This window comes from Salvia hispanica, chromosome 6 (assembly GCF_023119035.1).
Source record: "Salvia hispanica cultivar TCC Black 2014 chromosome 6, UniMelb_Shisp_WGS_1.0, whole genome shotgun sequence".
In the NCBI taxonomy this organism is placed as follows: Eukaryota; Viridiplantae; Streptophyta; class Magnoliopsida; order Lamiales; family Lamiaceae; genus Salvia; species Salvia hispanica.
The window spans coordinates 32256293-32278822 of record NC_062970.1 but is presented as its reverse complement, the minus strand read 5'-3'; the positions used below and the strand labels follow the sequence as shown (position 1 = coordinate 32278822).

Below are 22530 nucleotides of genomic sequence, written 5' to 3'. Positions count from 1 at the left end.
ATATAATTTTATCCCCCCCTTCATTTATATTTCTAGCTTCATGGTAATTTAAAATTGTCGCAGAAACTTAATTATTTTAATAAATATCTCAGAAAATGATGTACACCAAATATTGAATATATTAGTATCATTTTCTAAAGCATCTAGAACATAGTATTTTAATTTTTTTAATGGTAAAAGCTAGAATAATAATAAATTGAGATTTACTCTCTTTGTTTGGACTTGTATTTTATTTTGGTTTATCCCATATTTATATCATTTTTTTTCTAACACAATATCTAATCTCTCTTACTTTATTATTTCTTCTTTCTTTTATAATTATTCTATCTCATACTCTATTCGCCCAATCATAAGTGATCAATTTTTCATTTTGGATTGTCCCACTATAAGTGATTAAATTTTTTTAAGCAAAAAACAAAATATATACCTCCTCTTACTTTATTTCATCTATACCTGTTTTTCCATCTCTTTTACATTATTCTTTCTTATCTCTCATACTTTTTCTCTCTTGTACTTTATTCATTCCACTCTAATTTAACTCAGTACGTATCATTTCTTTTTCTGTGCCCAAAAATGGTGAAACAGATGGATTATTATATTTTATCTACATTTAATTCAATAAATATAATTTTCTTAAATCTTATTATTTTGAAAAAAAATGTCTTAAATAATATGAGATTGAAGTAGTAATTGTTTCTTAAATAATAGTATGAGATTGAAGTAGTAATTGTTTCTACCGCCAACAATTCTCACATAAAAAACCTGGGTGATCCCTCCGCCACTTCCCGATAAACATACACTTTATTGACTTAAGAAATTGGCGAGCTGATCCATTGTTCACCTTAATTAAACTCATCCTATAGATACATTCTGTGACTTTGTTGGAATTACACTGAGACTCAAATTAATATATGCTTATATGCTTTCAGTGATAAATAAATACTCTAAATAATTGCATATTCTTCAAACCTATACTAAAACCATGTTTAGCTAGGTCTTTCATGATTCATGAATTTGACTCTAATCACGTTCATATGAAGGTTGAACGTCGTGCCGTAAGGACTCTTACTGGAATGATTTTTATGTTTTTCTCTAGTGTGGAAACTTCTGAGCCAAACGACTTTCCTCGCAACAAAAATTGCTTGCAGCTAGCTTCCAATGCATGATGCATCCATCATCAATGTGTTGGTTTCTAGATTACAAGAGAACTAAACCGGGTGTACGATAACCCAAAAGACGGAATATAGAAGAGAATAACAGCCGAACATTACAAACCGTTTCAGGAGCTGGAGACGCTGATCCTGGAAGGACGTATCTAGACATGCAGCGCGTCTAGGTTCGTTCACGACGTAGAGTTCATCACATGTCAGCCAATCCTGGACGGATGTATCTTGACAAGCTGTGCGTCTAGGTTCGCTCACGACGTAGACTTCATCACGTGTCAGCGTATCTGATGTAGAGTTCATCATGTTTCATTCATTCATGGACGGATGTATCTGGACACGCATCGCGTCTAGGTACGCTCACGACATAGACTTCATCACGTGTCAGCCACGTTGGCTTTACCGCGTCACACTGACGGGCCCAAAGACCAACTGCCAAGTCCAAGTCCAAGAACTCGGGCATGGGCTCGAGGCGGCGCGTGCGTGCGGCGGTGTCGGTTCTACAATCCATCTTAGTCGACTATAATTATTACATGTAATAATTCTTTTTATTAAATATTAGTTTAATAAGGTTGTCACTTCCAATGTGGATAATTAACTCCCTTAATTAATCTCACGACTTCTCTCTTAGCTCATTTAATTATATCGTAGTTTTGCTCCAACTTTAATCCATTATTTCTCTCACCGGGATCGGATTTGAGAAAATGAATATACCACAGTCATCTAATCTGAAAATAGATTGACACTTTATCGTTTAATTCACAAAATAATGTCTCATTGAATTTATTCTCGGTCAAAACCCTTTGACCTGGCACACAATTCCAACACAATACACTAGTGTTAGAATTCATAGTGGAGTGTGTAAATTGCAATGGTGGAGTTTATACTATGATCGTATAGTCAAAGAAGTAATTATGTGAAAAGTTCGACCAAGATTAATAAAAACTGACATTAATTTCATAAAACCCGTGGTACATACATACATGACATACAGAATAACATACACACACAAATGGATGAGTCCATCATCTTATTGTAATTAGGGACTCAACGAGAGAAAACTCAATCGCTAGTCCTTATTCACATAGCATACTTCACACAATAACATCACACTTACTGGCGAATGTTGGTATGCACAAGAGTGGAAGTGAAATACCACGATATGAGGTCGTGAATGGCGGCGTGGCCTCCAGTGGATGCGGATATCCCGACCTCAACCTGCTGAGGGAGAATGGTGCTCAAGTCGTACACATAGCTCACCTCATAAGTTTTTGAGCCCGCCGTCACGTGAACGCTGATGACTTTGGTAGCTTCCTCGTAGTCGATGCGGGCAGTCACCTCCTGCCCCAAAATTGCGTCACCGACGTCGGTTGTGTTTTTGGAAACATTTGATCCAATGTCAATCCCAACATGACGATGTTTTGGCTCATTAGGGTTGCTGTAGATGTCGAATTCCACGGCAAAGACGGACGGATTTTTACCAGAATTGTCGAAGATTCCAAAGCTAGCGCGTGCGGTTCCGACTGGGTATCCAACAGGCTGGATGAAGAAGGTGAGGCCATCGGCGGGGTTTGAGTCGCCGCTTTTGGGGTTGATGATGAATTTTACGGTGGTTTCAAAGTCCACCTGGCCTTCATCGTCCCAAAATTGGATGGGCTTGGAATACACGGCTCGGCCAACGCGGTACGTCAACGGGTTGCCTGAGTCGTCGGTGTTGGTCAAGCGGAGGTAGGTGGAGTCGGATGGGAAGTGGGCGTCGCCTTGGTAGAGTAGGTCAGTTGGCTTCGGGCCGCCGTAGAAATCATAGGTGAAGGAGGTCGTCTGCGACCGTGCCGTGTTGGCGATGGCAAGGAGCAAGGCTATGGAGGAAAGCACTGGAATTAGGGTTTGGAAAAGCTTGGCCATGGTTAATTACTTGGGTTTTGTTTTGGATGTGGTGGATGCTTGAGGCCTTACTAGCTTATTTATAGTAGTCTACTTGTTATTTATCTTCATAATTTTTGTATAGATTTTTTTATAGGTTTTAAATTTTATAGGTTTATTTATGGTGCAATTAAATTCGAAATCTTTACTGTCAGGCTACACATTATATCATAAGGCCAACTGATACACATCCACGCATGATACAAATTCTTTTTATTTAAAACTTACACATTTCCAACCCTAAATCATTTTATTAACTGACTTGTATTTAGAAATTGTCTATAAAGTAAATCATTTTACCGACTGCATTTAGTGATATTAATATATGAGTATTCGATTATGCCATGATACCAATATAAAGACTAGGTGTAACATCATTATACATGGACTAAAGAGTCGTAATACAATTCTCCCTGCATTCACACTGTTATAGTAGTCCCATTTTTTGGCTGCACGAAAAAAATTGGATAAAAAAAAGTTTATATAATATGGGTTTCACTTGTTTATATTAGTTTAAATGAAATATGAGTAAAATGGGTTAGTAGAATGTGAGACCTTATTATTATTTATAATGGAGTACTAAAAAAAGAACCGAGACTCCTAATCGCGGACAAACTAAAATGAAAAAACTGGACTCTTATTCATGGACGAAAAAGTTGTATTTAAAATTATGTTTATATTTTCAATATGTAGTATACTGAAAATTCATATGATGATTTTTTGATATCGTTATCATACCGTTAGTGCAGTATAGTGCTACACCGCAATAACAGTACAATATACCGTTATATTTGTTTTATAAGCATGGAAAGTCCAGTTGATCGTGACTAAGGAGGATGAAAGAAGCAGAGAGGAAAGAGGAAACATTGACACATCTAATGTGATGTGTGAAGGAATCATATTCTATAAAATATAATCTTTCACTAAATTCATGGATCCGTCTTTTAGTATAGACCGTTGTAAAATTATAGTTTTTTATTTTAATTTAAAAATTGATTTTTTAATGAAAAGAATTTTTTTATAATTAAAATATAGTTGAAAATTGATTTTTTGTCGTCCAGACCGGTCGTCCGTGGGCCTGGAATGGGTGGATGATGCACGGGCGATGCGTCGTCCTCGCCTGAAAGTTCGTCCGTTGCGATCGTCCGCGCGCCCGTCCGTCGGCTTGCAGTGGTCTGTTGAGGGATCGCGCGGACAAAAAATCCACCATTGTGTATGCTCTTAGGGTTAATTAAATTTATTGGGAAATGAAATAATTAACTTGGGAGTTGAAGTTTTATAGAATGACTTTCGATTTTAAATCTTTTGGAAGTTGATGTGTAGGATATTTAAAGGAGACTTTGATATAACATCTAATCAACGGATTTCTCACCTCATAGAGGATGGGGGAGGGGGGAGGGGGGAATCATGACCCTTGCCCAATGTGTGGTTCATACACATTGGCAAACATCGTTTTGAATAGTGTTTGATAGCTATGCTTGTAATGTAACAATCTATTCTACAGGACCATACAATTGTAAACAATAGTACATTTTTGCATGTATCACAAAATTAACACGTTTTGAATTCTAGTTGCAAGTTGTGCACCCTGATTGTATTCTTAAATATTTAAAATTAGTCCATAACTTAACTTTTATATAATGATAAATTATGTACTTAATATTTACAAATATTCAAATTCATACCCAAAACCCAAAATATGTACAATTTAGGCCAAAACTCACCTTTTATATACATTTATATTAATGACGCATTTAACTAAAAAAGATATTGATTTTTGTTTATAGAATACATTTCTTCTTTTGAGAAGGTAAATAGATGATATATCTTTTTATGTATCTTCCTTATTGAAGATGCTATAAAACCAACCTACAAGATAGAATTTCAATTTTTAAGGGAATAATTAATTATAAATTGAGATTTATTTTTTTCTACCGCTAACAGTTCTCACAAAACCCTAAAGATACACACGTTTGACTTATAAAATTGGTGAGCTGATCTTTTGTTCCCCTTTATTCAATTCATCCAATAAATTTAATTTGTTCTTTTGTTGGAATTCAACTTAATTAAATTAAGAATCAGTACAATATATCCCCTCAAAGTATTTATTTATGTCATTATTGGAATTATATGATTTCGATGATAAATAAATAAAAAATAATTGCATATTCTTCAACTCATACTAAAAGTAAGTTTAGGTCCTTTAAGCATCTAACTATCATCACGTTAATATGATGGTTGAACGTCGCGCCATTAGTGAAATGATTCTATTTATGTTTTCCTCTAATGCAATCTTGGTCACCTCTACATTTCGTATTTCATTATGTTTCGTACGGTATGATCGCATGATACTTTCTCTTTATGTGTTTATTGATCTTAATGGGCTTGTGGTTTCCCAAAGTTAGCTACAGACTCTTACGTATGCTCAGAATCATATCAGTATTAAGCGACTAATTTTCTCGCAAAAAACAATCCTTTCACCTTCCAAGTTCCAATTATGCATCCATGTATTTGGCTTCATAGAAGAGTTTGCTAATGGAGTCCATACTACTATAATCGTATAGTCAAAGGAATTAGTCATGTGAAAGGTTCCACCAAGATTAATAAAAACAAATTTCATAAAACAATGATGGCACCGTCTTCTTTTAGGGACTCAAATTTCCTTGGACAAGAAAGCGCTGACGACTTTGCAATTTTGCAAATCTCAAAACTAAAGGGCCATTTATATCCTTTGCTAGTAGGAGTATTATTTAAATTTCTTCCAAAATATTCCCTCCGTCCCCGATTAATTGTCACTCTTTGACCAAGCATGAGTTTTAAGAATTGTAAAAAAAAGTTGGTTGAAAAAGTAGTGGAATGTGAGACCCACTTTTTTTATTGGCTTTATAATAAAATGTGAGTGAAGTGAGTTAGTGGAACGTGAGACCTACTTACCATTTATAGTAAAAGTGAATTGTGACAATTATTGAGGGACAGATCGAAATGGAAAAGAGTGGCAATTAATCGGGGACGGAGGGAGTAGTAATTATCTTTAAAGGGTCATATTCTAATGCTTATAGCATCCTAATCCAAAATTAAGACCAAATCTCCACCCTTAAATTTTAAAATGAATGGATGAGATTAAATCTTACGAATCTCAACAAATAGTAGACAAAATATCAACAAAAGGGTAATATCGTCATTATGTTATCATATGATAATTTTCGTGAATATTTTTTTTATATCAACATAGTGTATTACAAATATCAACAATATGACATAAGAATATCAACACTAGTACAAAAAAATATCAACCCACATTTATTGAGATTTTTACATGGTTTTATTGAGATTTTTTGATATATTTGTTGATAAAAATCTGGTTATCAACATTTACGAAAACTAAAATAAAAAAATATCAAATTTCATCATCCGAACGTCGTCGGAACATATGCAATTGAGATCTCGTTGGAATCCTTATAAAATTATCTTTAATTTGATATATTTTTTGCGAAAAAATAATTTAAATCGAGAGAGTTACGTAAATTTAAAGTTTTAAGATGATTTTAATGAGATGGAATTGACATTAATACCCTCTAATTTTATTTATTAATTTTCTTAATTAAAAAAATAATCCATGTGACATTATTTCAACCACTAGATTTTCTAATCTAATGGCTAAGATTTAGTCTTAATTTGGGATTGCTAATTAGTTAGCAATTGATCACTCTGCTATCTTTAAATATGCAAATCCCAAAATTCAAGGACTAGGGATGTAATCAATTGCTAACTAATTACCAATCCCAAATTGAGACCAATTTTCAACTATTAGATTAGAAGATCTTGTGGTTAATATAATGCCAAGTGTAATATATTTTAAATTTAAATAATTATTAATTAAATTAAAAGGGTATTAATGTCAAATCCTATATGTAGTAATTATAACTAACTACTTTCTCTCTCCTCAAAATCATCTCAAATCTTTAAATTTACGTAACTCTCTCAATTTAAATTATTTTTTCGCAAAAAATATATCAAATTAAAGATAATTTAATAAGGATTCCAACGAGATCTCAATTGCATATGTTCCGACGATGTTCGGGTGATGAAATTTGATAAATTATATTTCAATTTTCGTACATGTTGATAAGCAGCTATTTTCAACAAATGCAACAAAAAATCTCAATATATTGTAGGCAAAATCTCAATATTATGCATGTCCAATCTCAATAAAAATGTGTTGATATTTTCTTGTCCTTGTGTTGATATTCTAATGTCATATTGTTGATATTTGTAATACACAATGTTGATATAAAAAAACACTCACGAAAATTATCATATGATAACATAATGACGATATTACCCTTTTGTTGATATTTTGTCTACTATTTATTGAGATTTTGTGAGCTTTAATCTCATCTACTCATTTTAAAATCCAAGATGGAGATTTAGTCTTAATTTTGGATTAGGGTGCTATAAGCATTAGAATAGGACCCTTCAAGGACTATATATATAATTTACTTTTAAAATATATTCATCACTAAAAAAGGAGAACGAAGGAAAAAAGGAATAAGAACAAAGAAAATTAGAAATAAATAGAATAATGTAGATGATGGTTCATGGAGAGAAGATGACAAAAACAATAAAGAAGAAATAAGAACAACATATAAAAATTAAATAGAATAATGTAGAAGATGGTCCAAAATTTTAGGTTTATTAATTAGTGTCCACGTTTTATTTTTTTAGTGGTTGTGAATAAAAAATACGAAATTTGTCAATTATACATTAAATATATGAAAATATACAAATCATATCATTATGCATACACAAATGAAAATACTCAATGATGGACGCATAAATAAATTATATCAGGGGATTTACCGTTGCACATAACTTTTCTATAGTTATCATACACTCTTTTCAACACGACAAGTGAAATGAAATGATAAAGTACGAAAATACATATATAAACTAGTTGACATAGTGTTGTCGATTTAAAATTCGCACCGTACTAATAAAAGTGAACTGCATAAATAGTACATGATCTATCACTTTTGCAAAATAAAATGGTATCTTTTCTCTGTGTACTTCACGATAAAAGTAACTCTATGTGATAAACATGTGATTTTTGGACCATAGATGGTATCTTTGGAAATTTTAATTAAATAGTAAGTACCAAATACTCACTATATGATTTCTTTTACATGTAAAATTGGTTTTGACATCAACTAAAATGAGACACTTTCTTTTTTAATATGTCCAAATAAGATGACATATTTTTAATTTCGGTGAAGCGGCAGATTGGCGAAGCAGGGATGATGTGACCAACAGTCAATATTGGTGATATATATTCACACATAATTGAAAAAGTAAGTGTATACTCTCTCCGTCCTCAAAGAACATGGACATTTGGTTCAATACAAGTTTTAATGCATAAATGAAAAAGTAAGACCTCAAAGAACATGGACATTTGGTTCAACACAAGTTTTAATGCATAACTGAAAAAGTAAGAGAAAGATAGAAATAAAAAGTAATTAAAGTATTGTTAATGGAGAATGAGTCCCACGTCTTTAGAGAGAAAAAACTTTCTAAAATAAAAAAATTCATATTTTTCAGAGACGGGCTAAAAAGAAAATACGTAGTTCATACTTTTCAGCGACGGAAGGAGTATTTTATAATTCGTTTATGTATTCATTACTAATTTATTTCTATTGTACTCAAATAATATTGATAAATTCACTTTCCATATAATTACATGAGTGTTATTATTTGTTTAAAATAAAGTTATAAGTAAACGCACCAATGCAGTTTATGTCCATTTTTTAATAAGATTAGTTTTTAAGAATTACGTACGAAAACGGTGATTTTATAATAAATGCAGCAACAGGATGGTGTATGTTTGTGATGACATTTATATAAAGTTTCAGAAGTTAAATGTAACAATAGCACATTTTTTCTAGTAGTGTGTTTTTCGTTGAATTTATGAAAGTTGTTGGCCTTGAGCTCACATCATGTAAATGAAGTCTTTCCGCTTAAGAGCATCCGCAGCGCTTCTCGTCGCTGTCTCGATCTCGTCTCTCTAAAACGAGACGGAATCGAGACAGCGATGCATCTCCTGTCTCGTCTCTATCTCGTCTCTTAGCTCGTCCGAAAGAGGAAGCTGGCGAGCTGTCTCGCCATATGCCTTGGCGACGTGGCATGCTCCGGTTCGTTCGGGCCGGCGAGTGGGCATCGTTTATATGCGTTGAAAATGTTTTTTTTTTAAATTCAGTAAAAATTCAAAAATTAAAAAAAATCACAAAAATCACAAAAATGTACTAGCCATTTATAGCCCTTTTTTTCAAAATTTTAACTTTTTTTTTCCTATTTTTTTAAGCCTCCAATCACTTCTATAAATATCAAATCATTCCCACAAATTATGCACCATAAAAAAACTCTCTATTCTCACTCAAACACTCTATATTATTCATCTCAAAACATTATTCTTCTCCCAAATTTATTTTTTTAGGATTTTAATTATGTGTTTTTTTATTTTTTTAAGATTATAGATTGTAATTTTATTTTATTTAATGAATTGTGTTTTTATTAATTGAATTTGTTGGAAATGAAAAAAAAAAGAAATTGAATGAAAAGTTAAAGGATGAGATGGTTAAAAGATGGAAGGATGCAGATGTTGTCTCTTATTTAAGAGATGAAGTGAAAAGTACAGTGAGGCCATGAATAGTGAACAGATGAGATGGTTAAGAGATGAATAAGAGATAGGAATATGAATGGCCTAAAAAGTGGCCCTTGTGTGAAAAATAGGATATTGCAAATTTAGTACTATCTCTATTAATAGAATATCATGGTAGTGGACGATACAAATATCAATTCAAAACTGATAAATTAGTTTATTCAAGTTTATTCAATACATGTGTAACTTAACAAAATAACAAAATGACTCCACTACTATTGGAGTACTTTTGAAGGACGGAAGGAGTATTTTATAATTCGTTATGTATTATCATTACTAATTTATTTCTATTGTGCCGAATAATTATACGAGTGTTATTATTTGTTTAAAATAAAGTAAAAGCACCAATGCCGTTAAGGTCCATTTTTTTAATAAGATTAGTGTTTAAGAGTTACTTACGAAAATGGCAATTTTATAATAAATGCAGCAACAGGATGGTGCATGTTTGTGATGACATCTTTTTATAAATTTCACAAGTTAAATGTAATAATAGCACATTTTTCTAGTAGTCTTTCCGCTTAAAAAGTGGTCCTTGTGTGAAAAATAGGATATTGCATATTTAGTACGACCTCCGTAAAAATGATAATCTTGATAATAGAGTACACAAATATTAATCCAAAATTGATAAATTAGTTTATTCAAGTTTATTCAATAAAGCAATATATATGAGTAATGAGTTAGGAATAACTTTCCTAAATTGGAAATGCCCATATTTTTATTTTATATTATGGATGAAAAAATAAAAAGTGTACATATTTTTAGGGATAAAGATATAATTTTATCCCCCCCTTCATTTATATTTCTAGCTCCATGGTAATTTAAAGTTGTCGCATAAACTTCATTATTTTAATAAATATCTCATAAAATGATGTACACCAGATATTGAATATATTAGTATCATTTTCTAAAGCATCTAGTACATAGTATTTTAATTTTTTTAATGGAATAAAAGCCAGAATAATATTAAATTGAGATTTACTCTCTTTGTTCAAGTTATTGGACTTGTATTTTATTTTGGGTTATCCCATATTTGTATCATTTTTCTTTTAAGACACTATCTATTCTCGCTTAGTTTATTATTTCTTCTTTTTTTTTTATAATTATTCTATCTCATACTCTATTCGCTCAATCATAAGTGATCAATTTTCCATTTTGGATTGTCCCACTATAAGTGATTAAATTTTTTAAGCAAAAAACAAAATATTTCCCCCCTCTTACTTTATTTCATCTATACCTGTTTTTCCATCTTTCTTACATTATTCTCTCTTTATCTCTCGTACTTTTTTCTCTCTTGTACTTTATTCATTCCACTTTAATTTAACTCAATACATATCATTTCTTTTTCTGTGCCCAAAAAAAATTCATCACTTATGGTGAAACAGAGGGATTATTATATTTTATCTATATTTAATCCAATAAATATAATTTTCTTAAATCTTATTATTTTGAAAAAAATGTCTTAAATAATACTCTCTCTGTCCCATTAAAAATGAAACGTTTTCCTTTTTTAGTTGTCCCATTAAAAATGAAACGTTTACTAAAATGGAAACAACTCTATCTCTAATTTTTCATCTCTCTTACTTTACTCTCTGTTCATTAATTCACAAAACAACACTAAATAAAATCTCGTGCCAATTCCCAAATGTTTCATCTCAAGTGGGATGGAGGGAGTATGAGATTGAAGGAGTAATTGTTTCTACCGCCAACAATTATCACATAAAAAACCTGGGTGATCCCTCCGCCACTTCCCGATAAACATACACTTTATTGACTTAAGAAATTGGCGAGCTGATCCATTGTTCACCTTAATTAAACTCATCCAATAGATACATTCTGTGTCTTTGTTGGAATTACACTGAGACTCAAATTAATATATGCTCTGATTATATGCTTTCAGTTATAAATAAATACTCTAAATAATTGCATATTCTTCAAACTCATACTAAAACCATGTCTAGGTCTTTCATGATTCATGAATTTGACTCTCATTACGTTCATATGAAAGTTGAACGTCGTGCCATAAGGGCTCTTACTGAAATGATTTTTATGTTTTTCTCTAGTGTGGAAACTTCTGAGCCAAACGACTTTCCTCGCAACAAAAATTGCTTGCGGCTAGCTTCCAATGCATCCATCATCCATGTGTTGGTTTCTGGTAGGGATTGTCAATCGGGCCAGTCCGCCGGGTTCCGGGCCAACCCTATTCGGGTTGCAGGTCAATCGGGTGAGGCTAATCGGGCTGTGATTTTTTCGGGTTATAAAAGTTCAACACTAACCCTGTAATTTGGCGGGCTATTCGAGCCGGCCCACGGGTTGCGGGCTACATTGACATCCCTAGTTTCTGGATTACAAGAGAACTAAACCGGGCGTACGACAACCCAAAAGACGGAATACAGAAGAGAATAACCGCCGAACATTACAAACCTTTTCAGGAGCTGGAGAGGCTGATCCTGTAAGGACGTATCTGGACACGATGCGCGTCTAGGTTCTTTCACGACGTAGATTTCATCACTTGTCAGCCAATCCTGAACGAATGTATCTGGACAAGCTGTGCGTCTAGGTTCGCTCACGACGTAGACTTCATCACGTGTCAGCGTATCTGATGTAGAGTTCATCACGTGTCATTCAATCCTGGACGGATGTATCTGGACACACGTCGTGTCTAGGTTCACTCACGACATAGACTTCATCACGTGTCAGCCACGTTGGCTTTACTGCGTCACACTGACGGGCCCAAAGACCAACTGCCAAGTCCAAGTCCAAGAACTCGGGCATGGGATCTAGGCGGTGCGTGCGTGCGCCGGTGTGGTTTCTACAATCCATCTTAGTCGACTATAATTATTACATGTAATAATTATTTTTTATTAAATATTAGTTTAATAAGGTTGTCACTTCCAATGTGGATAATTAACTCCCTTAATTAATCTCATGACTTCTCTCTTAGCTCATTTAATTATATCGTAGTTTTGCCCAACTTTAATCCATTATTTCTCTCACCGGGATCGGATTTGAGAAAATGAATATATCACAGTCATCTAATCTGAAAATAGATTAACGCTATATGGTTTAATTCACAAAATTAATTGTCTCATTGAATTTATTCTTGGTCAACACCCTTTGACCTGGCACACAATTCCAACACAATACACTAGTGTTAGAATTCATAGTGGAGTGTGTAAATTGCAATGGTGGAGTTTATACTATGATCGTATAGTCAAAGAAGTAATTATGTGAAAAGTTCGACCAAGATTAATAAAAACTGACATTAATTTCATAAAACCCGTGGTACATACATACATGACATACAGAATAACATACACACACAAATGGATGAGTCCATCATCTTATTGTAATTAGGGACTCAACGAGAGAAAACTCAATCGCTAGTCCTTATTCACATAGCATACTTCACACAATCTGGCGAATTTTGGCGTCGCCGTTGTCTTTGGTATGCACAAGAGTGGAAGTGAAATACCACGATATGAGGTCGTGAATGGCGGCGCGTGATCCAGTAGAGGCGGAGATTCCAACCTCAACCTGCTGAGGGAGAATGGTGCTCAAGTCGTACACATAGCTCACCTCATAAGTTTTTGAGCCCGCCGTCACGTGAACGCTGATGACTTTGGTAGCTTCCTCGTAGTCGATGCGGGCAGTCACCTCCTGCCCCAAAATTGCGTCGCCGACGTCGGTTGTGTTTTTGGAAACATTTGATTCAATGTCAATCCCAACATGACGATAATTTGGATCATTAGGGTTGCCGTAGTAGATGTCGAATTCCACGGCAAAGACGGACGGATTTTTACCAGAATTGTCAAAGATTCCAAAGCTAGCGCGTGCGGTTGCGACTGGGGATCCGACAGGCTGGATGAAGAAGGTGAGGCCATCGGCGGGGTTTGTGTCGCCGCTTTTGGGGTTGATGATGAATTTTACGGTGGTTTCAAAGTCCACCTGGCCTTCATCATCCCAAAATTGGATGGGCTTGGAATACACGGCTCGGCCAACGCGGTACGTTAACGGATTGCCTGAGTCGTCGGTGTTGGTCAAGCGGAGGTAGGTGGAGTCGGATGGGAAGTGGGCGTCGCCTTGGTAGAGTAGGTCAGTTGGCTTCGGGCCGCCGTAGAAATCATAGGTGAAGGAGGTCGTCTGCGACCGTGCCGTGTTGGCGATGGCAAGGAGCAAGGCTATGGAGGAAAGCACTGGAATTAGGGTTTGGAAAAGCTTGGCCATGGTTAATTACTTGGGTTTTGCTTTGGATGTGATGGATGCTTGAGGCCTCACTAGCTTATTTATAGTAGTCTACTGGTTATTTATCTCATAATTTTTGTATAGATTTTTTTATAGGTTATGATTTTTATAGGTTTATTTATGGTGCAATCAAATTCAAAATCTTTACTGTCAGACTACACATTATCATAAGGCCAAATCATACACATCCACGCATGATACAAATTCCTTTTATTTAAAACTTATACATTTTCAACCCTAAATCATTTTATTAACTGTATTTAAAGTAAATCATTTTACTGACTGCATTTAGTGATATTAATGTATGAGTATTCGATTATGCCATGATACCAATATAAAGACTAGGTGTAACATCACTATACATGCACTAAAGAGTCGTAATATAATTCTCCCTGCATTCACTATTATAGTAGTCCCATTTTTTGGCCGCACGAAAAAAAGTGGATAAAAAAAAGTTCGTGGAATATGAGTTTCACTTGTTTATATTAGTTTTAAATGAAACATGAGTAGAATGAGTTAGTAGAATGTGAGACCTTTTTATCATTTATAATGGAGTATTAAAAAAAGAACCGAGTCTCCTAATCGCGGACAGACTAAAATGAAAATAACGGGACTCCTATTCACGGACAGAGGAAGTTATATTTAAAATTATGTTTATATTTTCAATATGTAGTATACTAAAAATTAATATGATGAATTTTCGATATCGTTACCATACATTATTGCAGTATAGTGGTATACCGCAATAATAGTACAATATACCGTTATATTTGTTTTATAAGCATGGAAAGTCCAGTTGATCGTGACTAAGGAGGATGAAAGAAGCGAGGATGAAAGAGGAAACATTGGCACATCTAGTGTGAATGAATCATATTCTACAAAATATAATCTTTCACTAAATTCATGGATCTGTCTTTTAGTATAGATCGCTGTAAAAATATAGTTTTTTATTTTAATTTAAAAATTGATTGTTAATGAAAATCATTTTTTATAATTAAAATATAGTTGAAAATTGATTTTTTTTCTTCCAGACCTATCATCCGTGGGCCTGCAATGGGCGGATGATGCACGGGCGACGGGTCGTCCTCGCCCGAAAGTTCGTCCGTGGTGATCATCCGCGCGCCCGTCCGTCGACATCCAGTGGCGGATGAGGGATCGCCAAGACAAAAAACCACCATTGTGGATGCTCTTAGGGTTAATTAAATTAATTGGGAAATGAAATAATTAACTTGGGAGTTGAAGTTTTATGGAAGGACTTTCGATTTTTAAATCTTTTGGGAGTTAGATGTGTTGGGTATTTAAAGGAGATTTTGATATAACATCTAATCAATGGAATTCTCACCTCATAAGAGGGGTGATTTAATCTATTTAAGTGACCGATCCCATAACTCTTATTAGGAAATCATGGCCCCTGCCCAATGTGTGGCTCATACACAGTGGCAAACATCGTTATGTAAAAGTTAGTAGCACATATATAATCAACCGACACCATATAAAGGTAACACGTTTTGAATAGTTTTTGATAGCTATGCTTGTAATGTAACAATCTATCTACAGGACCATCCATACAATTGTACTATGATAGTAATACAATATGGCATTTATCACAAAAAGTAGCACGTTTGGAAATCTTGTTGCAAGTTGTGCATAAAGCAATCAGTTCATATTGAAGCCATGGACCACATTATTTGAGGTTATATATTTGGGCCGTACGAGGTAAAACTTATCGTATTTTGATTTCTTTTGAGGTAATATTTTGAAGTTGTCGCAGAAACTTCATTGTTTTAATAATTCTCTCGGAATATGAGATTAATCAAATATTGAATCTATTATCATTTCTAAAACATACAAGGTAAAATTTCAATTTTTAATGGAATAATTAATTACTATAAATCGAGATTTATTTTTTCTACCGCTAACAGTTCTCACATAAAAAACCACAATACAGAAAAAACTCTATTCATTTAAGAAATTGGTGAGCTGATCTATTGGTCACCTTTGTATTTTTCTTTCAATAAATATACTTTGTGCTTTTGTAGGAATTCAACTTAATTTAACTGAGAATAAATGTAATATGTGCCCATCAAAGTATTTATTTATGCCATTATTGGAATTATATGCTTTTGATTATAAATAAATAAATAATTGCATATTCTTCAACTTATACTAAAAAGCAAGTCTAGGTCCTTTAAGCATCTAACAATCATCACGACCATATGGTTTAACGTCGCGCCATAAGGATTCTTAGTGAAATGATTTTTTTTTTAATGTTTTCAACTAATACAAGTTTCGTCACCTCTACGTATATACACATATATTATCTACATGACGATACTGTTATGCCTTGTAAGTTGTAAAACAATATATTATGGCATTAAGCAGAAAAGTAACACGTTTTGGATTCTTGTTAATTGCCAGTTGTGCATATAGCAATCAATTCATATTGGGGTTCAAAAACTATCCATGGACCACCAAATTTGTGGTAATAAAGTAACACGTTTTGGATTCTTGTTAATTGCCAGTTGTGCATATAGCAATCAATTCATATTGGGGTTCAAAAACTATCCATGGACCACCAAATTTGCATTTATACTGTATTAAGCGGAGGTAGGTGGAGTCGGATGGGAAGTGGGCGTCCTCCTTCGGGCTGCCGTAGAAATTCCCTTGGCTTCGGGACGACCTCCTTCACATATGTTTTGGATGTGGTGGATCAGTGGATGCTTGAACATTTGGACATTAAAATCTTAGGCCTAGGGAATTTGTTTAGCTGGGCCAGTTTAATTAGAAGCTTGGGTTAAGAGCCAAATTAAATACATGGGCTGCGTTTAATTTAATTTAGTGGGAATGAGAAGTGAATTTGGGCGGGAATAATTGATTTTTGGACCAAAATAAGTCAAACAGTGAGAAGAGCAGTTTGACCAGATTGAATTAATTTTTAAGGAAGTTTGGGCTGCAATATGATTTGGTTTAGTGTTGGAATTCTAATTATGTTCTTGGATTATGATTAAATAGGGGCATGAATTCTAATTAAAGTATAAGATTTTTTCGATTCTTATTATCACGTTGATTGTTTTCAAAAAGGCTATTTCCGCAAGTTAAGGGCGGAGTGAGGAATATTCAAGTTAATGAGTTTAAGCGAACGAGGTGGGCTTTATTTTAAAACTCAAAAAATAACTTTGAAGTATGCTTACAGTTATTTACATTTATAGTATATTTTGTCTTGCCATATTTTATTTTGAGCTTTACCTATCTGCTTTTCTAGCAAGAGCGATGTCCTTATTTAGACCAGATTAGTTTAATCGAATTCGAGTCTGAGAGTGGGCAGCGTCCCAACACAGACTAGTGTACACCAGGAACCGTGAGCCAATTGTTGAGTTGGCCAGTTATTATGATCGTGGAATGTGGCCACATTCGCAGTTCACCAGGAGTTAGTTCAGATATGGTATATCTTCTAGGAAAATGGACAGGCCTATCACTTTTACTAAGAAAATGCTTTTAGTGTTCTCAGATCTTTTAAGTAAAACCCCGAGTTCACTCAGGAGTGGTTGACAAAACCAGTTTTTATGAAAACGTATTTCAGCACGTGTCCACTGAGTATACCAAGTACTCAGCCCTGCATATGTTTTTAAAATGTGCAAGTTGAGCCAGTGGGGGACGCATGATTTTAAAGTTGGGGGGTCCAATTCTCCGATAACAATCGTAAGGCATTATTTGATGTCGTCGTAGCCGGAAGATGAGATATTATTACGATGCGATTGAAATGAGTAATGAGATAGATTTAATTAGATGATATAGAAACTATATATATATATATATATATATATATATATATATATATATTAACTATGAATAAATTTTGAAATAAATTAAGTAATGAGGTTTATAACATTAAATTTTTTTAGTAATAGTCGTAGAAAATAAGAAAAAAAACATCACAAAAAATACTAGCTAAAAGTAAATTTGAAATGATTAATTTTGAATAGATTAATTAATGAAGTACATAAAATATGAATTTTTTGTGTATAATTAATATAAGAAATTTATAAAACAAAAAAATAAGTAAAAAAACAATTGAAAATGGTAAAAAGACAATTTTTTGTGTATAATTAATATAAGAAATATAAAAAACATAAAAAAATAAGTATAAAAACAATTGAAAATGGTAAAAAGAGAAATGAGATTCGAACTAGGGTTGGGGAGATGCTAGGCAAGGGAACTTACCACCTAAGCTAACCTAGCATATTATACCTATGAATATAAAAGATGTACTAATATTGTAACTATTGGGGGTTCTATGGGACCCCCAAAACCCCATGTAGGTCGGCCATTGGATTGAGCAGTGATGACAACATGCGGTGTTGAACATAGACGAAGAAGATCATTTGAATTAATAGTACTTGGATGTGTTGTGTCCTCATACACGATGTCATTCTCTCTTGATCCTTCAGCTGCAATGTAAAAGTCGAGCTTATATTCTCTTGTATCATACACTCTGATTTATATCATAAGAATTATTTCTGTTCATATTCAGTTATGCCACAATTTTCCTTTTTTTTTCTTTTCCACTTCTCTCATCCTCCCCTAGTCGCGATTAATTACGCTTTTTATCCTTATAAATTGCGATCTTGACATGTGTGGCTCATATATAGTGGCAAACACCGTAATGTAAAAAGTTAGTAGCACATATATAATTAACCGACACCATATAAAGGTAACACGTTTTGAATAGTTTTTGATAGCTATGCTTGTAGTGTAACTATCTATCTACAGGACCATGCAATTGTAAACAATAGTAAGTACAATTTTGCATTTATCACAAAAGTTGCACGTTTCGAATTCTTGTTGCTAGCTGTGCATATAGCAATCAGTTCATAATGGATCCACGGACCACATAATTTGAGGTTATATATTTGGTCCGTACGAGCTAAATCTTATCGTATTTTGATTTTTCTTTTGAGGTGATATTTTGAAGTTGTCTCAGAAACTTCATTATTTCAATAATTCTCTCAGAATATGGGATTAATCAAATATTGAATCTATTATCATTTTCTAAAAGCTACAAGATAAAATTTCAATTTTTAAGGAAATAATTAATTACTATAAATGGAGATTTAATTTTTCTACCGCTAACAGTTCTCACATAAAAAACTCAATAAAGATAAACTCTATGGACTTAAGAAATTGGTGAGCTGATCCATCGGTACCACCTCTATATTTTTCATCCAATAAATATACTTTGTGCTCTTGTTGGAATTCAACTTAGTGAAGCCGAGAATCAATCAAATATATGTTAATCAAAGTATTTATTTATGTCATTATTGGAATTATATGCTTTTGATTATAAATAAATAAATAATTGCATATTCTTCAACTTATACTAAAAAGCAAGTCTAGTTGAACGTCGCGCCATAAGGATTCTAAGTGAAATGATTTTTTTAAAAATGTTTTCCTGTAATACAATCTTGGCCACCTCTACATATGTGTGTATTATCTATAGGACGATACTGTTATGCCATGCAAAATAATATATTATGGCATTAAGCAGAAAAGTAACGTGTTTGAATTCTTGTTATTATAGCAATCAATTCATATTTGGTTCAAAACTATTCATGGACCACCGAATTTGTGGTTATATACTGTATTAATTTTGACTGTACATTGCTTTCATATTAAAAGCATAGTAGCTATACCTAGTATTTTGATTTTTTTTGAGGTAGTATGCGGAGCCACTAGTTTAATTATCACCAAGTGGGGGCGCTAATGCCTCTTCAATTATCTAGATATAGTATACTACTTTAATTTTTTATTTTGCAAAATTTTCAAAATTTTCTTATATTTGCACTCTCTCGAATTCCAAATTTTCCTCGCATACTCCCTCTATCTCATTAAAATATAGACAATTAAAATGACATGAGAATTAGTATACAATTGGTAAAGTAGATAGTGAGACTAGTATCAGTAGATGGTGAGACTCACATTATTATTTGTAGGGATCAGATCACTCGGGATTAACTAATTACCGGGACCTCTTTTATTGATTGAGCTCTGAGATAGCTAATCTCAGAAGTTACAAGCCAATTACAACAAATAGATCAAGATTACAAGTAATCTACACCACAGAGATTAGATCAAGATTACAAGTAATCATCCTTTCAGCAACTCCATTTTGCTGAGGGGTATAAGGAGTAGTCTTGTGTTTTTTAATTCCAAACTTGGAGCACAAAGCATCCATCTGGGAATTACAAAACTCAAGACCATTATCTGTTCTAATCACTTTAATGGTTTTTCCAGTTTGATTTTCAACAAGATTTTTCCGTGTCAAAAACTTTTCAAAGACTTCAGACTTCTGTTTCATTAAAAAACGCCAAACTTTTCTGGAAAAATCATCAATTATAGACAGAAAGTACACAGATCTTGAATGAGAAGAAACAGAGGCTGGACCCCACACATCCATGTGGAGGTACTCAATAACATTCTGACTGACATTGTCAGTCATAGGTAGGGCTGGGGAAAAATATCGAAAAAATGATATATCGCTCGTATCGTATTGAAAAATATCGAAAAATTATCGAATTTTCGATATATCGTAATTTTCGATACGATACGATATCGTATCGTAAGTTTTCGATACGATAACGATATGAATTTCCTTATATAGCGATATATCGTTTTATATCGAAAATACAATATATATCGAAAATTTCGATATATATCGATATATATCGAAATTTTCGATATATATCGATATTTAACGATATATCGAATTTCGGTACGATATATCGAAATATCGATACGATAACGATATGAAATTTTTTTATATCGAAAGTTCGATATATCGAAATTCGATATATCGAAACTTTCGATACGATAACGATATGAAATTCTTTCATATCGATATTTTCGATACGATACACGATACAACGTTTTCGATACGATATATCGTATCGATCCACCCCTAGTCATAGGTGTAGGGAAGGTAACTCTGTGTGGTTTGTCACAAAAGGAAAGGCTATTTTGAAAATCATTTTCAGACAACAACTCATTTTTCTTCAAAATATTGAGACCCTTTTCACTCATATGACCAAGTTTATTATGCCACAACATGGCTTTGTCAAACCTAACCACATTAGCAAGATTACTCACACAGGCCACAGATTGAGCAGAACACACATAGAGATTACACTTTTTCTCAGCTTTAAACAAACACATAGCACCCTTACAGATTTTCATAACACCCTGCCCTCACTTACCCTCAAGACCATCTTGCTCTAAACAGGTACGAGGAAGCAGGTTGTAATACAAATCAGGCACATATCTCACATTCTTCAAATTAAGCACATAGCCATTACTGAATTTCAAACACATATTCCCAATGCCAAGAATCTGACACTTTTTGTCGTTTGCCATAGAAACAAAGGTAATTTCCACAGGTTTGAAATCAGAAAACACATTTTTGAAAGGAGAGATATGATAGGTGCATCCAGAATTAATTAGCCAGTCATTAATGGAAAAAGAACAACCAAGAGTAGAGTTAACAAAAAGAATATCATGAGTCATGAAGCAAACACCTTCAGAATCACCATTCTTAGCCAAGTTAGCCATGGAATCCAGTTGATTATTATTTTTATGCTTTTTAGGATTAGGACACTCCTTTTTATAGTGGCCAACCTCACCACAGTTAAAACATTTTCTATTAGCCTTAAGATTCCTGCTCTTTGACTTGGACCTACTCTTGCCCTTCTTTTTACCATTGCCATTAGAGCGACTGTCCTCATTACCCCCTCTATTTTTAGATCTGCCCCTAACATTTAAATCCTTTGACTGAGCAGATTTAAAAGCCCGATTTTCCTTAAGCTCAATTTCTGTGGATTTTAAAGAACTAATGATCAAATCACTGCCATACCTAATAGCAGCTTTAACATCATTGTAAGAATCAGGGATACCATTCATCATGGCAATGCTAGTGTACTCATCAATAGTTTTGTCACTAGACCTTTCAATATTTTGAACAAGTTTTTGAAAAACATCAATGTTATCCTCAATGTCCTTTGAAAGATCAAGTTTAAATTTAAAGAGCTTTTCCAGCAAATACATTCTTGATGACATTGAGGTTTCAGTATACAAAGTATCTAGCTTTTCCCATAGCTCAGAGGCAAACTCAATGGAACCAACCTTTCTAATCACAGAATCAGAGAGGTTGAGTATTATAGTAGACCTAGCTAATTCATTCATTTCTGCAGCCTTATCTGCAGACTCAGTATCAGGGACTTTACCCTCAACAGATTTGAAAACCTTTTGCTGAATTAAAAACACTTCATTTTCTATTTCCAAATCACAAAATCATTTTTCCCATTGAAGGGGATAATGCCAACTGGCTGGGACATTATGAGAAAGATTTTAACACACACAAAAGTACCAGCAACCCAGAGAGCACAACAAGCAGCCCTGCTATCACATAGAGTGGTCTTAAACACAACAGTCAAGGAGACC

At 33.6% G+C, this 22530-nt stretch overlaps 2 protein-coding genes across 2 annotated transcripts; both read right to left on the bottom strand.

The window, feature by feature from the left end:
- Positions 1-2098: 2098 nt before the first annotated feature.
- LOC125193727 (mannose-specific lectin alpha chain-like) lies at positions 2099-3084 on the bottom strand. The gene has a single exon (XM_048091592.1). It carries the CDS (start codon positions 3066-3068, stop codon positions 2277-2279), a length of 792 nt encoding a protein of 263 aa, XP_047947549.1. The 5' UTR covers positions 3069-3084; the 3' UTR covers positions 2099-2276.
- On the bottom strand, positions 2099-14074 carry LOC125193726 (lectin CPL-like). The gene is made up of 2 exons (XM_048091591.1): positions 13139-14074; positions 2099-2192 (listed from the first exon to the last, which is right to left on the bottom strand). The coding sequence occupies exon 1, from the start codon at positions 14020-14022 to the stop codon at positions 13204-13206; it is 819 nt and encodes a 272-aa protein (XP_047947548.1). The 5' UTR covers positions 14023-14074; the 3' UTR covers positions 2099-2192; positions 13139-13203.
- Between the last annotated feature and the right edge of the window lie 8456 nt (positions 14075-22530).

Excerpts from the sequence above, each read along its gene's own strand:
- LOC125193727 (XM_048091592.1), bottom strand. The coding sequence starts at position 3,068 with ATGGCCAAGCTTTTCCAAACCCTAATTCCAGTGCTTTCCTCCATAGCC.
- LOC125193726 (XM_048091591.1), bottom strand. The coding sequence starts at position 14,022 with ATGGCCAAGCTTTTCCAAACCCTAATTCCAGTGCTTTCCTCCATAGCC.